The sequence below is a fragment of the Dunckerocampus dactyliophorus genome, chromosome 3 (genome assembly GCF_027744805.1).
Source record: "Dunckerocampus dactyliophorus isolate RoL2022-P2 chromosome 3, RoL_Ddac_1.1, whole genome shotgun sequence".
Taxonomy (NCBI): Eukaryota; Metazoa; Chordata; class Actinopteri; order Syngnathiformes; family Syngnathidae; genus Dunckerocampus; species Dunckerocampus dactyliophorus.
In genome coordinates this window covers 38,662,693-38,686,724 of record NC_072821.1, presented here as the reverse complement: position 1 = coordinate 38,686,724, position 24,032 = coordinate 38,662,693, and the positions used below count along the sequence as shown (strand labels likewise).

Here is a 24,032-nt window from a genome sequence, read left to right as displayed (position 1 = left end):
CTTATAGTCATGATGCCAGAACCTTTATTTTGCACCTCCACCTGAATAGCCATGTACAGCACACGTTCAATGTCCAATGTCAATGATCAGCCTGACAGTGGGTTCAGGAGTAGCATGCGTCTCGGTTGCATTCTGGCAAATGCGTCCACCACGCGCCCATAATTCAGATGCATGTCAGATGCATGTCCCTATGGACATGCATCAGAATCAGGCAAAAAAAATCGTGGGTGCCTCAAAACGGGACGACTGTGTCTTATTGGCCCATGGCACATTTAAAAATGTAACAGCAGCAAAAATTTAAGAAAATACTAATTTTACAAGAATAAAGTCAAGATATTAAGAGGAAAAAAAGTTGTAATCTAATGAGAACAAGTCATGATCTTGCAAGAATAACGTCGTAATATGAGGAAAAATAACATCGTAGTAGCATAACTTAAAATATTAAAGAAAAAATACATTTATTATGAGAAACAAACAAAACAACAAATAAAATTGTAATTTTTAGAAAATTACTCTACAAAAAAGGTAAATGTTATGAGAATAAAGTCAAAATATTATGGGAATAAAGTCAGAATTCTGAAAAGAAAACACAAAGAAAGATAAAATAGTTGGAAAAAAGAATAAAAAATCAACAGCAGAAATAGAAAAACCCAGCTATAATTGTGCGAAAATAAAGTCACAACATGAATAGAAAAAAGTTTAATTCTAACGAGAAAAAAAAGTTGGAATTTTATGGGAATAAACTCATAATATTATGAAGAAAAATAAAGTCATTTTAGTAGCATAGAGTTGAAATGTTTTTTAAAAAAACTGTGATTAAAAAAAGCGTAATACTATGCAAAACAAAGTAAAGTTGTTTTTGGAAAATTTTGTAGGGAGAAAAAGTTCTAAGAGAAAAAAAGTTGTAAACTTATGAGAAAAAGTTGTCATTTTATTTGTATTTGTACTTTATTTTATCCCACAGAGGGGAAATTCACTTGTTACAGCAGCAAGCAAGATACGCAAGTAAAGAATACATAGTGACTACAACATGGTTCAGGTGGTGCAGGTGTTGTAGAGCCTGACAGCGGTCGGTATGAAGGACCTGCGGAACCTCTCCTTCTTACACCGTGGGTGGAACAGTCTGCTGCTGAAGGAGCTGCTAAGGGAACCCACAGTGTCATGTAGCGGGTGAGAGGTGTTGTTCATGATGGATGTCAGCTTAGCCAACATCCTTCTCTCCCCCACTTCCTCCACGGAGTCCAGAGGACTGTCCAGGACAGAGCTCGCTCTCCTGATCAGCCTATTGATCCTGCTACTTACTAGAAGAACGTAATATTATGAGGTAATTTTAGTAGCATAATGTTGAAATATTCAAGAAAAAAGATAATTTTTTGAAAAGCCATAATAAAACAATGAATAAAGTTGTCTTTTTTTTTTTTAATTAGCTTGCATTAGAAAGACATGTTACGAGAATAAAGTAAAAAAATACACTTGGTCCCCAACTTACGAACAGCCGACTTGCGAACATTCGGAGATACGAACGCAAGCTGACTGGTCTATATTTTCATGTATTTTGCCTTTTAGTAACACAATATTTATACTGTACATGCTTGACCAGTAGAGGGCACTGTGACACTGCTAATGGGACCAACAGGTAGAGGAAGAAGGTGGGGAGAGAGTGTAAAGGAGAAATGGAAAGCTAAGTTGTAGTTGTACGATGCAACCCGGACAGAGCGTGTGATTAAAGTTTCTGAAGAGTTAATAGGCCTGCTTAATTCTACACCACCCACAGAACACTACCTCTTTTAGAAGAGTCTAACCACCACCACCATTTGTCCTTTTTTTCAATAACTCCTCCACCACAACGACGTATGCTCGACCACTCCTCTTCAAAGGTAAATAACATTTATCATTACGTATTATATCACTTTTATTATTGTTTTTTTCATTCATTATCCTGGTTTAATATTACTACTGCATCCAAACTCATATTTACATACATACACATGTACTGTATATGTATACACGTACATGTAGTACCTATATCATTGCTAATATTACCTTTTGTTCAACTCACGAACGGTCATCTGGAACCAATTGTGTTTGTAAGGTGGGGACTTAGTGTATTATAGGAATGAAGTCATAATTATGACAAGGAAATTGATAAGAAGAAAGTTGAAATAATTGAAGTTGAGAAAACTGTCTGTGTTGGTCGGGGGTGTGCATGCGCTCACCTTGTTCATTCTGTTTAAAACCCAAATATTCCCCCACTGAGGCTGTGGCATTCGCCTTAGAAAGTATCGCTTTTGTACCGTCATTCACGTTAGCGTATGCTGGCTCACAAAGCTAATTTGCTAGCTGCAGAGTGAACCCCTTGTCATCCAGCCTGAAAGAGATGAGGAATACAAATACAATGCACGCACATGTCAATTTATAGAGGCCAACAAAAATGGTTGATGTCGTTTTTAAACGATTTATCGATTATCGTGACAGGCCTATCCATTGTGTTTTCATTTGTGGTCCATTTTTTTGGAATGAGTGCTTGACCGTGTAAAGCCCTGCTCCAGTTGAAAGTGATCACGGCCGCCATAGACGACAAGCATTCAGTTCCATTTTTACACATCGGACATCCTGATTGTTGACAGACAAGTCAGTCAGTGAGATAAGAGGAGGGCAGGGCGGGCAACAGAATGCCAGTCAAATCATACATTTGGCGCAAGGACCTCCGACTAAAGTAACTCATGTGCGGCGCTCATAGCGTGACGTCCATCACTATTCGAAGGACTCTGCGTTTATGGCTGGCTTTATGATCACGCCGTGCTTGAATGTGACTGATCTCCCGCTTCGTTTTCCTCTGAAGGAAAACGCTGTAAAGAGCCTGCTTTGCTGCTGGCTGGCATGGCTGCACCCGGCCTTTGAGCTGGAATTAATGGGCGGTGTCATCTGCGTAGGGCAGGTGTCGGGTGGCCTTGAGTCATGCTGTTTCCCATACTTCTTCTCTTACACACTTGCACTCACATTACCACTTCTAAGTGTGTGAATCAGGACGTTATTGTCTCAGTATATCATTTTATTTGCACATCTTTTCTCCAACTTTGGATCACTACTAGGGTGCACAAAATGATCAGAACAATCATTATCAGGCTGATATGAGGGATAAATCCCATAACATTAAAATTACTCCGATCATTTAAAAAAAAAAAACAGTCCAATGAGGCAAGATTACCAATAGTGTGCGGGTGAGCAAATCAAGCGGTCCATTTTTCTCCTGGCTGTGACGTTAGCGGCCTGTCGTAACTTCCCCTGAGCTCACTTGTAAGCAAACATTCACTTTCAGAGCAAGGACGTTGGGTAGGCCTGTCACGATAATCGATAAATTGATTGATCGAACACTAAAAAAAAAAAAAACAAAGTCAGTAATTTGCCAGCCTCAATAAGTTGACGTGTGTTTGTTTTCCTCTCTCTCCTCTCTCTTTACCACACAGGGCAGATGAGGGGGTTCACTCTGCATGGTGGTGAAGTTAGTTTCGTGCTGGATGTTATGATATTCGTCTTTGTAGCAACAGCAGTAGTCCCCCCCCCCACTGTTCCCGGACTGCTCTCATGGTGCGGGGAGCTCGCACAGGAAGTGTCGCTCTAATCGCTGGCTGTTTGTACTAGGGACCATCAATAAATTACTATTGCACTGAAAATCAATATATTCAAAATGAAACCATCAACTGATATATAAACATGTCAAATGATGAGTGCTACTGTGCTCACATTATGCCATGTAATTAATGAAAAAGTGTCTCTGTCAACAATATTGATTATCGATAACTGTAGGACAATTATCGTCCAGCAACATTTGTTATCAGGACAGTCCTAACGTTGTACCAAATGCTCTGCGATGAGGTGGGAAAAAACCCATAGAGCACACAAAAAAAACCTGATCAGCCACCTGAAACGCCAGCGCCGCAGCGTTTGGAAAGTGCAGAGGGTTCGCCAGAGACCTATGTGGCGTCACGGAGCGTGGGCCTGAATGCAGTGCACCTTGTTGGGCCACAGCTGTAGGCTCCTCCTCCTCTATACTCTGGTTCTCCTGATAGTGGTGATGTCATGATATTTCATTAGGACTAATCAATCAAATCCTAATTTGTTCCAGTCCTTCTTACCTCCAGGTGAGCACAAACGATTGGTTATCAGTAGAAGCAGAAAATTATTGGTATCGGTTTGAAAAAAACAAAAGTTATGGTGCATCTCTAATGTTTTATGATTGCTAGACCAACTGTGAACGACTCATGGACAATGAGTCCCGGAGGTGCCAAATTTTGGTAACAACAAATCCCTAAAGTTTCAGCAGATGATTTTTGGAGAGTACAGACCCTTTCCAAAAAATTAGAATGTCATGGAAAAGTTGTTTAATTTCCATAATTCCATTCAAAAAGTTAAACTTTCATAGATTATAGATTCAGGGCCCACAATTTAAACGATTTCAAGTGTTTATTTGTTTATTTTTACGTAATTTGGGCTTCCAGCTCATAAAACCCACGAAAACAGGAATTCAAAAAATTAGAATACTGTCAAGAAATCACCATTTACTTATCAGTTTTTGCAGGAAAAAAAAGAAAGAAATTAGGATCACATCAAATCAATCAAAATATGGTACTTTCAAAACGATATGTCAATCTTCAATACTTGGTTGGGAATCCCTTTGCCTTAATCACTGCCTTGATGCCACGTGGCATTGAAGCAATCAGCCTGTGGCGTTGCCTGGGAGTTGTGGAAGCCCAGATTTCCTTGATGCTTGCTGTCAGCTCTTCTTTGTTGTTGGGTCTGGTGCCCCTCATTTTCCTCTTGAGAATACCCCATAGATTCTCAATGGGGTTTAGGTCCGGTGAGTTGGCTGGCCAGTCAAGCACTGTGATGGCATGGGCATCAAAACAGGTTTTGGTGCTTCTGGCGGTATGGGCAGGGGCCAGGTCCTGCTGGAAGATGAAATCTGCATCTCCATACAGATCCTCAGCAGAAGGAATCATGAAGTCCTCTAAAACATTCTGGTAGACTGTTGCGGTGACCTTGGATTTAAGAAAGCAGAGTTTACCAACACCTGCACCGGACATTGCACCCCAAATCATGACGGACTGTGGATATTTCACACTGGACCTCAGGCAGCTTGGGTTCTGTTCCTCACCCGTCTTCCTCCAAACCCTTGGACCTTGATTCCCAAATGAAAGGCACACTTTACTTTCATCGGAAAAGAGGACCTTGGACCACTGGCCAACAGTCCAGTCCTTCTTCTCCTTGGCCCAGTGGAGACGCTTCCTACGTTGGCTCAGGTTCAGAAGCGGCTTGACCCGAGGAACCCGACAGTTGTAGCCCATCTCCCGGATGCGTCTGAATGCCTCATTCCACTCTTTCTGGATCTCTGCCAGATTCTTGAATCTTCCCTGTTTGATAATCCGCTGAAGCCCACGGTCATCTCTTTTGCTGGTGCATCTTCTCCTGCCACATTTTGCCCTTCCTCTAGACTTTCCATTGATATGCTTGGACACAGCACTCTGTGAACAACCAGCCTCCTTAGCTATGAACTTTTGTGGCTTACCCATCCTATGGAGGGTATCAATGATGGTCTTCTGGCCAGTTGTCATGTCTGCAGTCTTCCCCATATTGAACCGAAATGAGACAATTGAACCAAACTGAAGCAATTTAATGACACCTGGGGAAGCCTGTGCAGGTGATTTGAGTTTAGCAGATGATTAGTGTGTGACACTCAGTTTAAAACATTCATGCTCTGCAAAATTTGGGCTGATTTCTTCACCGTATTCTAATTTTTGGAATTCCTGTTTTCGTGGGTTTAATGAGCTGGAAGCCCAAATTATGTAAAAATAAACAAATAAATACTTGAAATTGTTTAAATTGTGGGCCCTGAATCTATAATCTATGAAAGTTTAACTTTTTGAATGGAATTATGGAAATTACACAACTTTTCCATGACATTCTAATTTTTTGGAAAGGGTCTGTATGTGTGACAAATTTCAAGGGGCCATTTTTGTGGGGTTAATAACAGCGCCAGGATGTGGCGTATGTGTCCGAAAAATAATAGCACAGGCGACGTCGTAGGAGCACACGGTTTGACCAATTTTTCCACTTCTGTGTGCCGCGCTTCAGGGGCAGAAGAGTCACCAGTTCATTGAGTATGTGGAAGCGTCCAAGGCGTACTAAAAGCAAACCCGGACGAGCGCACGGTGGCCACATTGTGGGAGTCTTATCAAAGCCGTGCATGCAGTGAAGAAGCCGGTGTCTGTTCCAGTGCACTTAAGGCAAGAGGATTAGACTCCAGAGTATTATTAGAACCACCGATTATCCCCCCCCTTACCCTGAGCCGTCTAATTCTCGCTGGGGCCGTTTATATTATTCGCCACCAATGTGGGGAGAAATGTCTGCAGAAATTATGCCTTGGCACTTGACAATGTCCAATGGGCATCAGTTCCAGGCAGTGGATGCCCTCCGTGAAGCCATCTTCACCACCTGGAGCAACATTCTCTCGCCTCCATTAACAAGAATGGCGCACCTGCTCATTTGGCAGTCCCTTTTTCAACATTTCATTGCTATTTTAGTTGGGTTTCTGCTTTTTTTAAAACTTTTAATAAGCTGATGAACAGCCCATTTTACTTGAATGCTTCTTTTTCCCGTTTTGCATTTTGCATTTTGAAGCTCTACTTAGAACTTCCTCAGGATTCAACAGTGCAAAATCTACGTTCTTGCACATTTTGATCAGGAGTGATTTGAAATAATAACGTATATAGAAAGTCAAATACAGTACTTTTCAGTTCTTTGCACTTGTGGAAGGTTACATCACTGGACATATCCTGCTTTTAATAGATACAAACTTGCCAAAATTATACAATACAGGCAAAAATAATACATTTCTACATGTCAAAATATGTAAAAGTCATTGTACATGTGTATAGTGACAATAAAAGGCATTCTAATGTAATAAAATGTATTATTATTCAATTTTTTTTTCATTTAAGTGGATGAGAAAAATAAAAATTTAAAATTAATTACTATTAAAATTTTAAATTAAAAAAATACAATGGGTGGGGTTGCTGGTGAAAATTCCTGCTGTTTAATAAAGACTTGCAGAAATTGTAAATAAGTATACAAGTAAGTATTGTAAGTATACAATATTCTAGTTTAAAAAAATCAATAGAAACTTGATAATTTTAAAATAAAAAAATGTTAATTTTAATTAATTTAAAAGTTTGCTCATAAATTATCCACTTAAAAGGACAAAATATAATTATTATTTGTATTAAATTAGAATGCCTGTTGTTGTCACAATACACATGTACAATTCCATTCCATTTTCCTCCGCTTATTTGGGTCCGGGTCGCGGGGGCAGCAGTCTCAGTAGGGAAGCCCAGACTTCCCGCTCCCCGACCACCTCCTCCAGCTCCACCGGGAGGACACCAAGGCGTTCCCAGGCCAGCTGTGAGACATAATCCCTCCAGCGTGTCCTAGGTCTTTCCCGGGGCCTTTTCCCGGCCGGGCATGCCCGAAACACCTCACCAGGGAGGCGCCCGGGAGGCATCCGGACTAGATGCCCGAGCCACCTCAGCTGGCTCCTCTCGATGTGAAGGAGCAGCCGCTCTACTCTGAGCTCCTCCCGGATAACCGAGCTCCTCACCCTGTCTCTTAGGGTGAGTCCCGCTACCCTACGAAGAAAACTCATTTCAGCCGCTTGTATCCGCGATCTCGTTCTTTCAGTCACGACCCAAAGCTCATGACCATAGGTGAGGGTGGGAACATAGATCGAACGGTAAATTGAGAGCTTTGCCTTCTGGCTCAGCTCTCTCTTCACCACGACGGTCCGGTACAGCGACCGCATTACTGCAGACGCTGCGTCGATCCGCCTATCGACCTCACGCTCCAACCTTCCCTCACTCGTGAACAAGACCCCGAGATACTTGAACTCCTCCACCTGGGGCAGGACCTCATTCCCAACCCGGAGGGAGCAATCCACCCTTTTCTGACTGAGAACCATGGCCTCGGATTTGGACGTGCTGTGTCTCATCCCAGAAGCTTCACACTCAGATGCAAACCGTCCCAGTAAACGCTGCAGGTCACAGCCCGATGAGGCCATCAGGACCACATCGTCTGCAAATAGCAGAGATGAGATCCTAGTGCCCCCGAACTGGACTCCCTCGACACCTTGGCTGCGCCTAGAAATTCTGTCCATGAAAATTATAAACAGAATCGGTGACAAAGGGCAGCCTTGGCGGAGGCCAACGTTCACCGGAAACAGGCTTGACTTACTACTGGCAATGCGAACGCGTACAATGAGTTTTCAAAATAGTTTTTTTGTGAAGTTGAAATATTAAAGAAAGATATTCTTTTTCAAGATGTAATGTGAAAAAGAAACAAAACAACATATAAGTTGTCATTTTTGGAAAACTAGGTTGCAGAAAAAGTTGAGAAATGGGGAAAAAACAGCTGTATTTTACAAGAATAATGTGAAAATATTTAGAGAAATAAGTTGTATTCTAAGGAGGGAAAAAAAGTCACAATTGTACAAGATTATCATGAGGAAAAATAACGCAATTTTACATTAAAAAATGTGTAAAACTCATTGTAAATGTGCAGAGCGACAATTAATGGCATTCTAATTTCACTTGAAAAATTCATTATTCAATTGTTTTCATTTAAGTAGATAATAAAAAAATTGATTTCAAATGAATTGCAATTTAACATGTTAAATTAAAAAAAAACATTTTCTTGCGTGAGGAGATTGCTGATAATAAAGACTTACATAAATTTGAAATAATATTTACAATAACATTTAATATTTATTACAAAATAATATAATTTTTAAAAATCAATAGAAAAATTTGCAAAGTTTATGAAAAAGTTCATTTGCATTTTAAAATGACAATTTTGCATTAAAACCTTCAAAATTGTAATTGCATGTTTTTTTAAATGATCCATTTTAATACAAAAAAATACTTTTTATTAAGTTAGAATGCCTTTTCCTGTCACTATAAACATTTACATGAGTTTTCAAAATAATCTTTTCATAAAGTTGAAATATTAAAGAGTGAGTTGTTATATTATGACAAACAAAGAAAACAACAAAGTTGTCGTTTTTGGAAAAGTAGTTTGCAGAAAAAGTTATAACTTTACGAGAATAAAGTCAAAATATTTTGGGGTTTGATTTAAAAATTTTCATTTTTTTTTCATTTAAAAATATATTTTTTGCATTGAAGTGGATAAGGGGGCTCTGAGACCAGAGTGGTTCCAGGGAATCCAACACGAGGCCTTGAATCTTCCGAGCAGATCTTCCTGCTGTATTGTTTCGACGGTGGCGGAGACGGGGGTCGCTCAATCGCTTGGTGGAAACGCCGATGTTGTTACTACTCCGAAGCGGAGGAGTCCTTAACGACTCACTGAATGTTTGGTCCCCCCCCCTCCCCTCAGCTGTCCTTGAACGAACCAACCAAGGCCGAAGGAGCCCAGGCAGTTTTGTCCAGAAGATGATGATGATGATGATGATGATGATGATGATGATGATGATGAGTGTGGGGTGTGTGCGGTGTGCACCGTGAACCAACCGGTGCCAAGGTCAAGCTTGTCCATGCGTGTTCATCCTAGACGGACCAAATAGTGTTGGAATAAACACCCAATGCCCCTGCTTATCACTAGTGATTGGAAGTACACGCGTAAGACCGTAAAAACACAATGTAGAGCACAACATGCTCTAAAATGGATCAATGGAAAGTAAGAAAGCACGTAAGAAACCTGTACCGTATCCAAGCCAAACAGAACACCCTACACACTGACGACTCAACATCCCTGCATTTTTTACCAAGTGTGTGCTAAATAACCTAAACCTGCTAAATAAACTCATGGATTCCATCTGGCCAGGATGTACAGGAAGTCTGCATCAACCAATCAAGTTCCATCCATTCCTCAGTTAGAATTATTTTCTGCAAGCAAAACTGTAATTCTTCTCTCTAAAATGTATTGTTTGTTCATATTTTTGGGTGTTTGGAACAGAATGAATGGGTTTTATGTTATTTCCTCTGGTGAAAATTGCCTTGGTTTTCCTGTGTTTCTGTTTTGTTTCTGTTTCTGTTCAAACCTTTTTGGAAGGAATTACCGCTACTTTTTTCTTCAACTTTGAACCCTCTGGCTTATACAGCGCTGCGGCTAAATTCTAAACACATGACATCTCCTTGACTTCAGAACTACTACTAATTGTTTAAATAATGTGCTGCTCGCAAGTCAGTGAGGAAACAATTGCGCTTTCTTTGGCAAGAGCCAATCACGAGTTGTCAGTGCACTCACAACGAGCTTGTCAACCCACTGGAAATTGCTGGAGGTCATTACTCAATATATTCTGACTCATGGCCATCTTGCAAACAACATTGAATTAATCACACAGCAACTTAAAACTCAAAAGGTATGCCAGAGAAATATGAAGATGTGTACCAATACGACTTTATCCATCTGAGCAGCGCATTTATTGGGCCGCTGCAATGACGTCAGCCTCCCTTTGGGCTCCTCTGGCTCCCTCTGGTGGACAGAGGCAGCATTGTAGTGCCATCATACATTTATCCATTTTCTATGCTTTGCTCAGATGAAATGCGTTATGGGAAAACTTTCTCATGATTTTTTTACTTTTCACCACTCATATTGGTACATGTTTGTATATTAGGTATACCTTTTGAGTGTTAAGTTGCTGTGTGATGAGTTTAGTGTTGTATGTAAGATAACGGCATGAGTCAGACTGTTATATTGAGTAATGACCTCCTGCAATTTCCAGTGGGGCAACAAGCTCGTTGTGAGTTTTTTCAAAGCTCATGATTGGCTCCTGTAAAATAAAGAGCCACCTGGTCCTCACGAGCTCATACGCGCCACAATATGTCATTTTACGGAATTTACGGTAATAGCATAAAGCGAGGTACCACTGTGCATATTTGTTAGAACACATTTGATGTGGGCCAGCTAGTCTTGTGACATTCTTGTAATGTTGTAGCTTTTTCTGCAACTAAATTTTCCAAAAATTACAACTTTGCTGTGTTTATTTCTCGTAATATTATGGCTTTGAAAAAAACGTGTTGTTTTTTTCAAAGCCATATAATTATTCTTTGTCTTTATTATTTCAACCTTATGCTGCTGAGCGACCTTATTCTTCCTCATCGTATTACCACATTACTCTCGTATAAAATGAGGACCTTTTCTCATTAGATGACAGCTTTTCTGTTAGTATTTTGACTTTATACTTGTCAATTTATTGCAAATGTTTCCATTTTGCAGTTTTTTTGTTAAATTATATTTTCAGAACATGCCACAGGCCAATAAAAGAAAAATGGCCCCTGGGGCCGCACTTTGGACACCCCTGTTATAAAGCAACATGGCCGTGAATGAATGGAGATAGTCACTTTAATGCAGCGTGTGTGCGTGTGGACGTTAGCTTTAAGTTAAAGTGAAGTTGAATCGCTTTCACAAGGTCGTTGATGCGTCACGCTTTGCGGAGACATTCCAAATATGATGAAGATGTTTTGAGATGTTCCTGCTCCGGCGCTACCAGAAGATCTTCTCTTTATGCACCTTGTCTTTTTCATCTTTGCAGCTCCCGGTGGACATGAGACTCACTCCCCAGAAAGCCCCGCTCTATGTAAGTATCTGCATGCAGCCTGGAACGTGTGTGCATTGTGTGGCCTTTGCCTGGGGTCTGCTGTCTAACGTCGCTATCTGGGAGCTGGCGTTCTGTCATTCCGGGAATTGCGCTGGCCTACTTGGAAACTCAGACTTCCGTCAATTACTGGAGAATACATGCAAATATGCATCACGTTCTCCAGCACGTGTAATTAGCAATAAGTCAACGCTGCTGGGGAGAGGAATGAACCTTCATTCTGCCTCACGCACACATTTTACCACTGCATGCTTGCACGCTAACTGCTGCCTGCATGTGTGTGGAGATGCCTCTATTGGAATCAAAGCAGCTTTTTCATGTTTTCAGAAGTAATTGTATCCCTTGCAAGCTTGTAAAAACCACTGAAAACATGTCATATGCATTAACTAACGTGCAAACATTCATCACAAACAGCCCATAATTGGACAGAGAAAAGTCCTTATATGCTTTAAAACACCTTCAGCTCTCTAGTTGAACTCATTCAGTTTGGACTGATCTTTCAAGGCCCACAGAATATTGTGTTGCATGGCTACAAAAACATGTAAGCTACCAAAAGAAACATTAGACTCCCATCTTTCATTAGGAAAAAAAGTTTGCTTCTGCTCTTTTGCGTTCTTTAGTTATCAGCAGTAAAACATAGGCACGTTTCAGGAAAATATCAGTTCCCCACTAAAATAGGGAGAAAAGCAGCATTTTGTGAAAAGATACATTTCAAGCATAACTTTCACTTTGACACAAATATTTTGTGCTTTTGTGACAGCTCAAATATCTAAACAACTATACCAACATAAACAACACAAAACTAACATGAAAATAACGCAAGCCAAGTTTGTAACAAATAACATAACAATTTCTTTACAAATACAACACCATCAACTATTTACAATTTTCACATTTGGAACTGAATTGTGTGTATGTATGTGTTCATGTGCTCATTTCGCCAGCCACACGTCCCATTCCAGCGTCCATATCTGGTCGTCACGGCAACCAGCAAATGTTTTCACCAGAAGCTGGCAGGCAGGAATGTTGTTTTGTCATAGTTTTTTTTTTAAAACATATTCATAAAATGCGTGACATGAAGGAAGCATGTATCTGACTCACACTCAAAGGAACCGTGGGTGGTCCACTCCCCGGTGGCGGCACCACGCCAGGCTCCTACCAGGTGGTGTCTCAGGTTACCCCGTGCACACGTTGTCTCTGCACAGCCTAGCTACGTCACGGGCAAAGTGCAGCGAGAGGACGTGGGAGCGGAAGAGTAAACACAAAGAACACTAGCGAGTTAGGTGCTGCCCGCACAGTGAGTCCAATCATCTGGATGCTAACATTGTCTTTCTGTGCTGCTGGCGTTGGCACTGGGCGGGCCAGGAAAGCACACAGGACGTCACATACGTGTATGCCTGTGTGTGTATATGTGTGGCTTTACTCTTGACGAGTTTATCTCCCATTTCCAGCCAAGGCTGTGATTTCATGGCCGACTAGTCGGGCCTCATTAGGCATTTAAGAGCAGCGCTTATCAAGGTGGATGGGGCACGGCCCCAGGCGCTTTACAAATCTGCCGACTTGTATTAACACCAGCACACGCGCCGGACCACATTGTCATCAGCAGTAGCGTTCCTCAGTGTTGTGGAGGATCTTCTCCATGCTCTCAGCTTGCTAATAATAAGCGCTTAACAAAGTGTCCCGCTGGGCTATTGAGCTGCTAATCATGATGCTGCAAAAGACTTGAAGAGAACAGCTGACGGCTACCAAGACGACCCCTGCTACTTTTTGTGTGTGGCAAATATGCACGTGTCAGGACCGTGTCAGGACCACCTAATCCAATGGGTTAGGGTTGATCCATTTTAAGATATACTGTAACCTGTTTGCAAGGAAGTAGTTGGAGAAGTTTGGGAGTTCTAAGCCCCCATATTCTTTAGATTTTTGTAACGTTTTGAGACTTATTCGTGCTGGCTTGTTTTTCCAAAGAAATTTATTTATATATGAATCTCATGACTTGAACCAAATTATAGATGGTTTGGTGGGGATCATGGAAAATAGATAATTAACCTTTATTAGGGTTATTAGGACCCTCCAACATAGAGCGGAACAAATACCAACTAGTGCTGAGGGAAGGAAAAAGGAGACACATCATGTCCAGAGAGCGCTCTCAACCTGTGGGTACCCGCGGTGGGCTTTTAACAAATGTCAAAAGAAGAGAGTAGGGAAAGAAACCCAAAAGCCCACAGAAGCAAAAAGGAGAGGAGTGGTAGTCCCTTATGTAGCGGGGGTCTCCGAAAAACTCCAGAGGATCTTATGGCAACACAAAATTCCAACTTATTTCAAACCAGTAAATACCCTGAGACAAAAATGAGTGCATCCTAAAGACAAGGCTCCAAACCAGAAACAGAGCAATGTGGTCTATTCCATCCACTGTAAAGATGAGGAATGCAAAGAGCACTACATTGGGGAAACTAAGCAAATGCTCCAAAAAAGGCTTGATCAACATCGCAGGGACAATTCTAGTGGTCCTCAATCAGCAGTACATCTACACCTTAAAGCTACCAATCACTCTTTTCAGGACAGCGAGGTAAAGATTTTGGCCAAAGAAAACAGATGGTTTGAAAGAGGAGTAAAGGAAGCTATTTTTGTCAAACAACAGAACCCATCATTGAATCGGAATGGTGGTTTGAGGTTTAATTTGGACCCTGTGTTCAGCAGGTTACTGAGACCAAAACCCACAGCTCTTAGTCTTGCAAATGAGGTGGAGCCAGGGCCGAGCCAGAACAATAGATGCTAACGAGCCAGTATCAGAGTCGTTCATACCCAACTCAGGGAGCGACACTTCCCTTTTATTGGAGGTGTTAATAGCAGGAGAGGATTATACCACTACTCCGCCCAGGCCTAGTGTAAGGAACCAATAGGAGGAGGGTGTTGGCACACCAATTCCGCCCACTCGTACTTGTATTTAAGGCCTAGGCTACCAGCACTTATTAGTTCGCTGACGAAGCTGTTCGGATGAGGAGCGAAACGTCCGACACCTTCTTCACAGAAGTACAGATGACGTCTCAAGAAGCCTTTTCCTCGATCAACTACAAAAAGGCTCATCAAAGATCTTCTGTACGGCAGTAGCGCTCTGATGTTTTTAAGGGCCTATTGCAAAAACACTAGTCAAAGATCCTCTACATGACAGGAGCACTCGACTGTTTTCAGAGACCAGCATCAAAAACACAAGTCAAAGGTCCTCTTTATGGCAGGGTTGCTCTGCTTTTTCAAGACCCTACTGCAAAAACACTAGTCAAAGATCCTCTAGATGATAGGAGCTCTCTGCTGTTTTTAAAGACCAACTACAAAAATCCTCATCATAGATCTTCTATACAGCAGGAGCACTCTGATGATTTTAACTACCGACTACAAAAATGGCCGTCAAAGATCCTCTATAGGACAGGAGGTCTCTGTCGTTAAGGAGCTAGTGTAGAAATGGTAGTGTAGTCAAAGATCCTGTCTGTGTATGTAAAGATGTTGTGTAAAGGCAGGGTGTTAAGCTGTGTGAGAGCAGTGGAAGATGGGAGATGTCGTTGCGTGGGCGTCCTGGTGGTTGAGGGGTGTAAATGCAGTCATCAGATGCATCCATCGCCACTGAGACTGCAGGCGTCTGTTTCGGCACGTCTCTGCCTTGTAATTGTATTTAGGATGATGGATTTTAATTTGGAGGCAGGAAGCAAAGAGCATTGTTTTGCTGCTGTCAGAAATCATTTCAACCGCTATTTTTTTCCCTCCTCCCCACGCCCCCCCCACGCACTCCCGTGCGGAACTTATTTCCGCGCTAATACCTTTTCATTCCGGCACGGAGTGCCGAGTCACAATTCCGCCGAGGTTTCAATCTGCTCAGCAGCAGCAAACTCTAATTTCCAATCTGGGCCGAGATAAGAGATGAGTTTTTAATGGAGAGAATGTCATGGCTGCCGGCCTCCACCTATCTACATCTCATTTACTGCACTAATCCGCCCTCAGCGTGACCACCAAACGCTCTCCTTGCATACCAACCTCTCCATCCCACACACGCTGCATGGGCACACGCGCCATGTCTTTCTTTTCAAACCACTACCCATAACTTTCTGCTTCTCAAGACCAACATGAAATCAGGCACTGATATACTTTGTTTCAGTTGAGATGTAAGTGTAGTTTGTGCGCACCTGGAGGTAAGAAGGACAGGAACAAATTAGGATTTGATTGATTAGTCCTAATGAAATATCATGACATCACCACTATCAGGAGAACCAGAGTATAGAGTGGGAGGAGCCACCTGCTGTGGCCCAGCAAGGTGCACTGTATTCGGCACACGCTCCGAGCGGCCAGTGTGACGCCACGGAGGTCTCTGGCAAACCTTTCGTACTTTTCAAATATTACAGCGCTGCCGTTTCAGGCGGCGGATAAGTTTTTTTGTATGCTCCATGTGGTTTTCCCCCCCATGAATGAAGTTACGACAGGCCGCTAACATCACCGGCAGGACAAAAAAGGAGCGCTTGATTTTGCTCACCTGCACGGTACGGGTAATCTTACTTCTTTGGAACGTTTTTTTAAATTACGGGTTATCTGAGCTATTTTTTATATCAGTTGTATCCGTATGATGTCATTATTCCCTCATATTGGTGCATCCCTAGTTATGAGTTATTAGTTTGAATGCAGAAATGTACATTTAACACTACAAATATCATATATAGTCCAGAATATTGATATTGGAAGCAAGGCCCTGAGGCTAGCGTGTTATATAAAAGGAGTAGGAAGCACCTCTGACCGGGCTGTGCGTGTCGGGCAGCGATGGCGACGGGGACATTGTCACATTTGAGACGAGATGAAGCGTCCCATTATCGTGCCTCCTCCGTCCGTGTCAATAAAGCTGCCGTCCCTCGGCGGAAAGAAGCTGGTTCCAAACAATCGCGCTCTTTCTCTGCACTCTGCCCTCGGTTGACATCACGTCATTCCACACGGTGCTCAGACACAAGCCGGGCCATTGTGACTTTGGAAAAACAGCCGGACGCGCAAAGGAGCGTGCGCGCGCCTATGTGTTTTGATGTTGTAGTGTGGCATCACCATGCAGGATAATCTACGTGGTTAATGTTTCAGTCAGACGTTTGCTTCATGAACCGCATTTCATCTTCCAGGGCCGCTGCGTGATCACTGTGCAGCTCGCCCATGAGGAGCTGGCTCTGGACGAGGAGGGCGGCGACTACTTCCTGCTGTTTGCTGGCAGCACGCAGAGGCACCTGACCAGCACCCTGCGGAGCGGCCATGACACCTTGCAGGCGCTCTGTCCTGGTAAAGCTGCTCACTTGCTTACACTTTCACCTGCACTTAAAGAGAGAAAGAATAAAGTTGTATAGTGCGAATGCTGCTCTTCTTTACCGAAAAGGCAAAACAACAGTTGCAGACCTGTTTATGACTTTGTAAATACAATTTTTACCATCATCAGAGCCCTTTAGACATGAAATAACACCCCCATAGTCATCTTTACACTCCTATTACCCAATATTGTAGACATAATAAGAGAGAATAAGACATATTAGGCAAAGAAAACCTGTTTAGCAACTTCTAAATACGGTTTTCAGCATTAGAGCCCTCTACACATGAAGTAACACCCTTATAGTCACCTTTACACTCCTATTACCCAATATAGTAGACATAATAAGAGAAAATAAGACATAAAAACCTGTTTGACCTACTAAATACCGTTTTTAACATTATTAGAGTACTCTAGACATGAAATTACACCCCGCATAGTACCACATGCTCCACAATGAAGGGGAAAAAAAACAACTTGTCAGAAATGCCAGCACTGCGGCGTTTGAGAAGTGCAAAAGGTTTGCCAGAGACCTCCGTGGCGTCACGCAGGCTGCTCGGAGCGTGTGCCGAATACAGTGCACCTTTCTGGGCCACAGCAGGTGGCTCCTCCCCCTCTATACTCTGGTTCTCCTGATAGTAGTGACGTCATGATATTTCATTAGGACACATCAATCAAATCCTAATTTGTTCCAGTCCTTCTTACCTTTTTATTTAGTCAATGCAGAAATCAACGCGCCCTACACGTAAACATTGAAATGGATGAATGGTTTGTTGGGGGGAGGGGTTTGGCTTAAAAGGACCCATGGCCAAGCGAAACCTCCCTCGCTTTCTCTCCTCAGTCCAGCACATATTTGTTGAAAATTGGGGTGAGGGGAAGATGATTAATCATTGATTATGTCTTCTGTCTTTGTCGCTGTGTGTCTGCAATAATAACCCCTGACTTCCTCATGCTGTCTGGGTAATGTGAGGCCAGAATAAAGCCTCCTCCAATGTGAAAGGGCTATAGAACACGGAATATATATACTGTGTGTGTGTGTGTGTGTGTGTGTGTGTGTGTGTGTATATATATATATATATATATATATATATATATATATATATATATATATATATATATATATATATACTGTATATTTTTTTTTACTGTGTGTGTCCTCCTGTCCTAGCTCAGGATTGAGTCAGATGTCGTAATTTTAACTGAAAAATGGCTTTCAACGCAACTTTTCCCTTCTTCCTGTAGCTCACAACTGCTGCGAGGAGGTGTCGGTCACCCTGTGCCTGGCGTCGCCTGGCGACCCAGAGGCCTCGGAGGATCTGAAGACGCGGCGGGCCAGTGTGGCTCCCGTGGCCAAGGATCGCTTCGGCTTTGTTCAGGACCTGGCTTTTGACATGGCCCAGTTCCTGGTGAGGCTCACATGAGACACTTCCCACATCGGCACTTATTGACTTTCACCCCCCCCCCAAGGTGAGCACGGTGGGCCGGAGCGACGGGCTGGACGGGGCGCTGCTCCTGGACGAGTGTCACATCCCCTTGCAGGAGTGCGAGCGTCTGGACGAGAGTCTGGCGCTGGCCCTCCACCACATGGCGCTGCCTCCAGGGTGGAGCTTGCTGGGGAACAATGCAGGTAAGAGCCACCTTTCCTTTGGATTTAGCTTGCGTATAGGCGGGACAAATAGCGACACAGAGTGAGCGAACAGGGAAGAGGAAGGACAAAAAAAAGACATCCGGCGTTTGGTTTTCTTTTTTTCTGTATCTCAAAGTCACGTACGGGTAATGACAAGAGCCTCTTCGCAGTAACCAGCCCACAATGTGCACATGTTGTACAGTTACAACATATTCATGGAAACAACAAAAACAAACACCAAGTGACTAAAAACAAGCCACAAATTAAAGGAAGTTGCATCACATATGCAGATGAGTGCAGGCCAACGCAATACGACTCCTGCATAAATCCAACAGCAATAAACTTCATATACATCACACAGTTAATGCTTGCAGTATAACTACAGATGCCCTCTGCTGATATTGGCGTAAAATCATACGCTGATGATATTTTATTGGTGTGCGAGTGAGTGCAGCAAAATAATGATAAACATAAAAAAACAAACCTACCCCCTACAAACCAGTTTGTACTTTCACTCCATTGGTCCATAGTTTCAGACTTAGTTCCTATATGGATGTTTGTGCCACATAGAAATATGCAGCATTCCAAATTGCATCCAACTGCATTTCAACTTGTTTCTTAAAAAAAAATAAAGTTTTCCTCTTATAATATTATGACTTTATTCCCATAATATTAAAACCTAACTCTATTTTGTTTTGTTTCTCTTAATATGAGTTTTTCTTCAATATTTCAACTCTATGCTACTAAAATGACATTCTTTTTTCCCTCATAATATGTATTTATAATATTTAATAGTTCATTCTTGTAAAGTTGTGACATTTTTTCTTGCTAGAATATGACTCTTTGTTATTATTTTGACTTAATTCTCGTAAAATTCCAGTTCTTTTATTTTTTTCATTTTTTTTCCCCCTATTATCCAAACTATTACAACTTTTCTTCTTCTAAGTTTGGCTCAGGAGGTAGAGCGGGTCGTCCAGAAACCGGGAGGTTGGCGGTTCGATCCTCGCTCCCTCCAGCCAGTCACTGTCGTCGTGTCCCTGGGACAAAACACTTCACCCACGCTGCCCCCCACTGGTGAATGAATGTTTGGTGGTGGTCGCAGCGGTGCAAACTGGCAGCCACATTTCTGTCAGAATAGTCCAGGGCAGCTGTGGATACAGATGTAGTTTACCACCACTTCATTGTCATCATTTTCTTCTCATAATATCCCAGAATATTTTGACGTTTTTTCTCCTAACTATTACAACTTTGTTTTCCAAAAACGACAACTTTACTCGTCATTTTGTTTGTTTTTCATATTCTGACTGTAAAAAAGGCTTTCTTTAATATTTGAACTTTATGCTTCTAAAAGGATTTTATTTTTCTGAATAATATTATGTATTCTCATAAAATTGCATTTTTCCCCTTAGATTACACCTTTTTTAATATATATTTTGACTTTATTCTTGTAAAATGGCTGATTTTGCTACATATTATATTAAGTTTTATTGTAAAATGATACTGTTAGAGTCTGCTGCTGACCAATAAAAACAATAAAAATAATACTACTGTATGGCTTTATTCCCACAATATAACTTTTTCTGCAACCTAATTTTCCAAAAACTTTATTCGCTGTTTTGTTTTTCATAATATTACAACTGTAAAAATAAAAAGGTCTTTCTTTAATATGTGAACTTTATGCTACTAACATGACGTTATTGTTTTCTTCATAATATTATTCAAGATTCAAGAGTTTTATTGAATATGCATAGTAAAACAGCAGTTCTACTATGCAATGAAATTCTTATTCTGTTCATTCTCCCAAGAAAAGAAAGAAAACACACGAAAGAATAAGAACATAAGAAACATAAATACCAATAAATTAAGCAACAACAACAGAAGAGACATTAATACAGATAAATAATACAAATAAATAAATAAATAAATAAATAAAGTGCTATGAGTGTGTGCGTGTGTTGCGTGCGGCGTGTGTGAGTGCTTGGTTGAGAAGCCTGATGGCCTGTGGGTAAAAGCTGTTTGCCAGCCTTGTGGTCCTGGACTTCAAACTCCTGTAGCGTCTGCCTGACGGTAGGAGTGTGAATAATGAGTGTTGTGGATGTGTGCTGTCCTTGATGAGGTTGTGTGTTCTTCGTAGGACTCTAGTTTTATAAATGTCTTGCAGTGAGGGGAGGGCTGCCCCAACAATGTTCTGTGAGGTCTTGATCACCCGCTGGAGTGCCATCCTATCACGTGTTGTACAGTTACCGTACCAAACAGTGATGGAGGCGGTAAGGACACTTTCCATAGTGCATCTGTAGAAGCAACTCAGGATTGTGGTGGACATGCCAAATTTCCTCAGTCTTCTCAGGAAGTACAGTCTCCTTTGGGACTTCTTCAGAATTTGTTGGGTGTTGTGAGACCAGGTGAGGTCCTCGCTGATGTGTGTGCCAAGGAACTTAAAGGTTTCATTCATGCCCTGCAAAATTCGGGCTGATTTCTTCATAGTATTCTAATTTTTTGAATTCCTGTTTTCGTGGGTTTTATGAGCTGGAAGCCCAAATTACGTAAAAATAAACAAATAAACACTTGAAATCGTTTAAATTGTGGGCCCTGAATCTATAATCTATGAAAGTTTAACTTTTTGAATGGAATTATGGAAATTAAACAACTTTTCCATGACATTCAATTTTTTTGGAAAGGGTCTGTATGTCAGCAAGCACATCAGCTAGCTCTGATGAGCAAACCCGAAGTGCACGTCCTGAGATGTTGTCTGGGCCTGCTGCTTTTCGTGGGTTTGTTTTGTTCAGAACCCTGCGCACATCAGCTGATGTCACCATGAGAGGTGAGTCCTGTGTGCTCCCCAAGTCCAGCCACCCTCTCTGCTCATCAGGAGTTTGGGTGTCAAAGCGGGCATAGAACTCGTTCAGCTCATCTGGAAGTGTGGTTTGGCTGGACGTGGCTACGCTACTCTGCTGTCGATAGTCTGTGATTTGCTGGAGCCCCGCCCACATACGCCGAGGGTCTGAGGTGGAATAGTAGCCCTCCAGCTTCTGTCTGTACTGTCTTTTGGCCTCTCGTATGGACCTCCTCAGGTCATATCTGGCCTTTTTGTAGTCATCAGCGGTGCCCATGACAAATGCAGTCGAACGAGCACGTAGCTTAGCCCTTACATCACAGTTCATCCACTGTTTTTGATTAGGGTATTTTCTGTAATACTTGGTGGTGGTAACAGTCTCTATACATGTGCTAATGTAGCCAGTAACAGCAGAAGCATATTCATCCAAATCAACAGTACAATCTTCCCTCCCCGCTGCAGTTTTAAACACATCCCAGTTTGTGCAGCCAAAGCAGTCCTGAAGTACTTGATCAGTTTCTTCATTCCACACTTTAACTGCTATACTTACAGGGGGAGCTTGTTTAAGAAGTTGTCTGTATGTTGGATAAAGGAATATGGAGATGTGGTCGGCCTTTCCAAAGTGGGGTCTTGGAACAGCCTTCAAAGCACCTTTCATGTTGCTGTAGACTTGGTCCAGGATGCTATTTTCCCTCGTGGGAAAGTTCACATGCTGGTAATATTTGGGGGGAACAGTCCTGAGGTTACAGTGGTTGAAATCATTATGGTGTTATTCTCATAAAATTACAGTTTTTTTCTCATTAGATTACAACTTTAAAAAAAAAAATTTTTTGACTTTATTCTTGGAGAATTATTGCTGATTTTTCCAAGTCTTCTTGTTCAATTCTATTTGTGTCCCCCGTGCCGCGCTTTGGACACCCCAGCAGTAGATGAAACACAATGCGTTCTTTACGCCATGCGATGATAATAATAATAATAATGATGATGACGATGACGTACTGCACCGTTGAGGTAAACAAGAAAGCAAGGACGGCAGGAGTCCTCCATGGATGACGTGTCACGGCCGAGGATGACTGATGCAGTCTGCTGCATCCTAGATGGCAGCAAGGCGGTGTAAATGGCATCTTTAATGAAATGAAGATGTCTCTCCCGCCATGGAGTCTGATGGAAAGCAAACAAACATATTTCAGTCTCGGCGCTGTCATGTCGCCTGTATCAGACTGACTGAGCCAACTTCCAGTTCCTCTTTGCTGTCGCTGCAGACGCCTCATCTCAGTGTCGCCTGAGATAACCCAGATAAGATCCTCAAGCGTCCGCAGGTTGGAAGTGTGTGACATCTTCTTTTTAGACACGGCGAGTGGCGCTTGTCTCTCCGCTGCGTGACGCTCTCTCTAATAGGCCGCGTCTCGCCATGTGTCGGCGCCTCAACGCAAGGGACGCTCTCAGCTCGCCCGCGATCTGTGGGGGTGGGAAGATGAGCGGGACTCCTCTCAGCTTTATCAGCTCTGTCAGGTGATGGATCGCAGTGGGCTACAGGTGGGGGCGGCGGCCGTTCCATTACTCAGCTGTCTGCGGCATGTCCCTCCGTGTCAGCCAGTGCAGAGTCGTTTATCGTCAGATGGAAAAGTGGACTGTGTGACATGAATACATGACTTATGTCACTGACATGTATATTTTATTATACATATATATTTTTTCACTTATATTTTTTTATTTAGTATTTTTGCATTTCATTTTGTATTTTGTGTTAAATTTTTTATTACATTTAGTTTCATTTAATTTCCTATTTAATTTAATATATTTTCCTTTTTCTATTTTTTATTTCATATTTTGTATTTCCTTTCAGATTTTGTATTTCTTTTCTCATTTCGATTTGCATTTAATTTCAATTAGTATTTCATTTCATTTTGTATTTCATTTCATTTCATTTTTTATATTTTGTTTTGCACTTCACATTTTGTGTTTCATATTTCGTATGTATTTTGTATTTTGCATTAGAATTTGTATGTCATTACATTTTGTATTTCATTTGATTTCATATTTCAGATTTCATTTTGCATTTTTTATTTCATTTGATTTCATATTTTGTATTTCATTTTGGATTTTGGATTTCTTTTCTCATTTCGGTTCATATTTCATTTCATTTTGTAGTTAATTTCATGTTGTATTTTGTATTTCATATTCATTTCTCATTGCGTATTTCATTTCCTGCGGTATTTTGTATTTCATTTTGAATTCTAAGGGTCCCAAAAGAAAGCAAAATGAGAAACAAATGATCCTCTGAGAGCTGTTGTCAAGATAAAGTTCTATGAAGACAGGATGCATGGCGAAGTCACAAGGACCCATGTCTGAAATCAAACAGGAAGTCGACCATTTTTGGTTTGAAGTCATTTTTCGTAAAGCCACAGGTCGTACTTTTTGTCTTTTTCTTTTCGTCTTCCCAGGCAATTTGCCTCAAATGTGCGAGTGAGTCGTCTTTGGCAATTTGCCTCAATGAGCCCAAACTGGAATCGGGTATGCCAGACGATTCGATGATGAGAAAGGATTTTGGCCTACAGCATAGCATGTGGGCAGAGCCTTTGAGTTGCCATGC

General features: G+C 41.7%; 1 protein-coding gene across 4 annotated transcripts in view; it reads left to right on the top strand.

Annotated features, from left to right (window-relative positions):
* The window catches only part of LOC129178070 (A-kinase anchor protein 13), a 105,958-nt gene that overhangs the window by 11,162 nt on the left and 70,764 nt on the right, over positions 1 to 24,032 (top strand). For all 4 annotated transcript variants that reach the window (XM_054769810.1, XM_054769811.1, XM_054769808.1 and 1 more), the window contains exons 2-5: positions 11,600 to 11,644; positions 16,804 to 16,957; positions 18,222 to 18,385; positions 18,447 to 18,606. In XM_054769810.1, the coding sequence (XP_054625785.1) occupies positions 11,612 to 11,644; positions 16,804 to 16,957; positions 18,222 to 18,385; positions 18,447 to 18,606 (511 nt within the window). In that variant the 5' untranslated portion in view covers positions 11,600 to 11,611. The remainder of the gene's footprint in view (positions 1 to 11,599; positions 11,645 to 16,803; positions 16,958 to 18,221; positions 18,386 to 18,446; positions 18,607 to 24,032) is intronic.